At 48.0% G+C, this 3,270-nt stretch overlaps 1 protein-coding gene across 1 annotated transcript in view; it reads right to left on the bottom strand.

Annotated features, from left to right (window-relative positions):
- Positions 1–297: 297 nt before the first annotated feature.
- The window catches only part of LOC106815513 (solute carrier family 12 member 9-like), a 27,444-nt gene continuing 24,471 nt past the window's right edge, over positions 298–3,270 (bottom strand). The window contains 4 exon segments of the mRNA XM_014819978.1: positions 298–596; positions 1,111–1,229; positions 1,634–1,866; positions 3,022–3,230. Of these exon segments, the coding sequence (XP_014675464.1) occupies positions 411–596; positions 1,111–1,229; positions 1,634–1,866; positions 3,022–3,230 (747 nt within the window). The 3' untranslated portion in view covers positions 298–410.

Genomic DNA, 3,270 nt, shown 5'->3' with positions numbered 1-3,270 from the left:
ACCACCTTCCTTCGTATCCCCTACCATTCCTAGTCAGCCCCAACTTTCTCTGTTCCATCCCGCATTTTACTATGCTACCCTCTTCCTCTAAACTCCAATGTAGCTTGGTAGCTTTTCCCCTTTCTCTCTTTTCCCTCTACCTTCATGTTTTAGCCAGATAAGCCATGTTGGATTCCCCTCATGCTAAGGGGCGCCTACAGCACAGGCCACGGCCAGCTGACACCAGGGGGCGCATACAGCTGTCCGCCTCCATGTATAAGCAACACGGGCAGCACACCAGGGGGCGCCTACAGCTGTCCGCCTCCATGTATAAGCAACACGGGCAGCACACCAGGAGGCGCCTACAGCACGGTCGACGTTACCAGGTGGATTCCGTGTACGAGCAGCGAGAGCGGCACACCAGGGGGCGCCTACAGCGCGGTCGACGTCACCAGGTGGATTCCGTGTACGAGCAGCGAGGGCGGCAGGCCTTCGGTGAGAATCTGAAGCTGCTGCAGGTAGAGCATGTGGTTGGCGCTGTCACCAGGTGGCAGCGGTAGATAGAGGAAGCAGACGGCCGAGCCGGCCATCTTGTCTGCAAGCAGCTGGTTGACAGCCTGCGGACAGTAGAAGACAACGATCAGGACGGGGTGCAGCCAACGACGAGAGACGACGTGATAACACACACGTGAAAACTTAACAAGTAGTCTTCCTTTGCAAAAAATAAAAAAACCAACGTCATAACACCGTGTGAAAACTTAACATGTACTTTTCTCTTGCAAAAAAGGAAAAGACCAACATGATAGCACCGCAAGAAAACTTAACACGTAAACTTCTCTTGCAAAAGGAGAAGAGATCGACAATGAAAGACCAACATGATAACACCGCGTGCAAACTTAACATGTACTCTTCATTTGTAAAAAGAGAAGAGATCGAGAACGAAAGACCAAGAATACAAATAAGTCTTCAAATATGTCTGTGACATGTGTGAAGAAGAGGCCTTGACGGCCTCTACGGGGCACCACTCTACTGTGCTACCCCATGTTGTTTAGACCACAAAGAGTCATGGTTAAGAAATGCTTAGTAAGTTAGCAATGAACTACACAATAACCTCTAATAAGTCTGTTATACCTGCAAGTAATTCTGCGGGAGGTCGAGCGGGGCGATGTTTGGTTCAGGCGACGTCGCGGCGCCACCTTCTGGCGCGCCATCACCGGCGGTGGGGGAAGTGTCGTTGGGCTCTCCCGACTCTGGAGACAAGAAACGATGTGTTATTGGTTTGTCGTAGCAGCACGAGATCGCGAGAGAGACTAAGTCTGTTCATCGGCTAGTGACACTGCAGAGACACTGCACTGCGACCTCAGTTCAATCAGAAATTTTACGACACTACGTCTTCTTCTTCTTCTTCTTCTTCTTCTTCACTACACTACACTCGAACTAGCCACTGCAGCACATAGGACCAAGCATGGGGGTTGAAAATCTCAAGGTCTCCACTGCATCGTCTGCAACTGCGGCAAGTTAGAGGGCACTTGCTGTTGATACCGCAGTGAAACTCGAGCCCTGACACTGTCACGTCAGCAGCGGCTCGCGACGCCCCACACCGCAAGTTATCATCAACACAGACAGAGCGAGTGAGGCTTCAATATGGCTTCACCTTCGGGCTTCAGGTAGCGCATGCAGTCGTCGATGGCGACGAGATCGATGGATGCGGTGATACGCAGCAGCTGCAGCAGCTGCTCGAGTCGGTACTGCATACGCATCGTGTCGTCCGACGCCGGGTCGATGCAGAGGAACACGCGCAGACGCGTGCGCCTCTTCCAGTTGTTCGTCAGTGACAGGATGCAGGCGAGCTGCAGCAGGAATAGACACGTCGTGTCGTAGTCACACCTGCAATGTTCAACAAGCAACGTGAGGTTAGTGGATGCCTTCTACTAATGCTTGATGTTCAACAAGCAACGCGAGGTTAGTGCATGCCTTCTACTAATGCTTGATGTTCAACAAGCAACGTGAGGTTAGTGCATGCCTTCTACTAATGCTTGATGTTCAACAAGCAACGTGAGGTTAGTGCATGCCTTCTACTAATGCTTGATTACGCGCTACTAGCGGAATGGCTTTTGGGCAAAGTTAGTGGATGCCTTCTACTAATATTTGACTACGGCTGCTACTCTGTTTTTATTAGCTGTCTGTTTTACAATACAAGTTATTATACTTTTTCATTTACTTCTTAGATATTGCGATCATGTTTTGATGATGCCTACGTAAATTATAGTGGTCTGTGATTTGCAGGCCGCAAATGGCTTTATTATTAAGTACCATTAACTACTGCATATTACCTGCTTCATTAGGAAAACATAAACCCTGTGGCTTGTGCAATGCTAAACGTAAGACCAACACTAGTGAAAGTAATATATATGTACTTTTGGAAATAAAGTTCATTATAAAAAACACTAGTGACCGTGTTAGATGGAGACAAATACGTGATTCTGAGATGGAAGATATTTGGAATCTCTCTATAGCTATTATCTATTGCATCACGTTATCAGCACAGTGACACGAACAACTCTGATTCCCCTGAGTGTCTGCATTTCAAGGCTTCTTCACACGCTATTTTTCACGTCTCAAAGTGTCTACGTGATTCAAAGATGGATGAAAGCTGAATTATCTCTGTAGTGCTACTGCCTTTACCGAGGATGGATCAAGGGACACTGTCGGAGTCGAAATCACACACGTGGCTATATTCCACATATAGATTATAGCACCAGAGCTTGCTTGTAAAGGAGGAGGAGGAGGAGCAATGAGGAGGAGGGTACTGCTTACTGCTTTTGTCATTTCGCGCTCCATCACTTCTATTTATTTAGTTTCATTTGTTTTGTTTTTTAGTTAATTTTATTAGCACTACCTATTAACTTGGAGGGAGTTCACAAATGACCTATGTCGCCCATGAGACTGAAGGATTACAGAGAGAGAGAGATTAACTTGCTTAACTAATATGTTACCTCCAAAATCCAATTCAATTTAATTTAATTGAATCGAATTGCTTACCTTTTCTGCGGCTCGAGGAAGTTGATCGGCCACGCGTCGATGTTGTATACCTCTGAAGAGCGGTTGATGGCGTCCTTGTTGAGAAGGTGGAAGTTGCGAGCGAGACAGAGGCTCTTGCCCATGCGGATACAGTCCTGCATGAGCAGCACGTACTCAGCCGGGTTCACCTGCCGGTCGGTGACGTGCCGAGACAGGAAGCGCTTCTGGATCTGCGCAAACAGTATGAGACGCGGTGAGGCGGTGAGAGCG

The sequence above is a fragment of the Priapulus caudatus genome, unplaced genomic scaffold (genome assembly GCF_000485595.1).
Source record: "Priapulus caudatus unplaced genomic scaffold, Priapulus_caudatus-5.0.1 Scaffold1136, whole genome shotgun sequence".
Lineage (NCBI taxonomy): Eukaryota > Metazoa > Priapulida > Priapulimorpha > Priapulimorphida > Priapulidae > Priapulus > Priapulus caudatus.
This window is presented reverse-complemented; position numbering and strand designations above follow the sequence as displayed.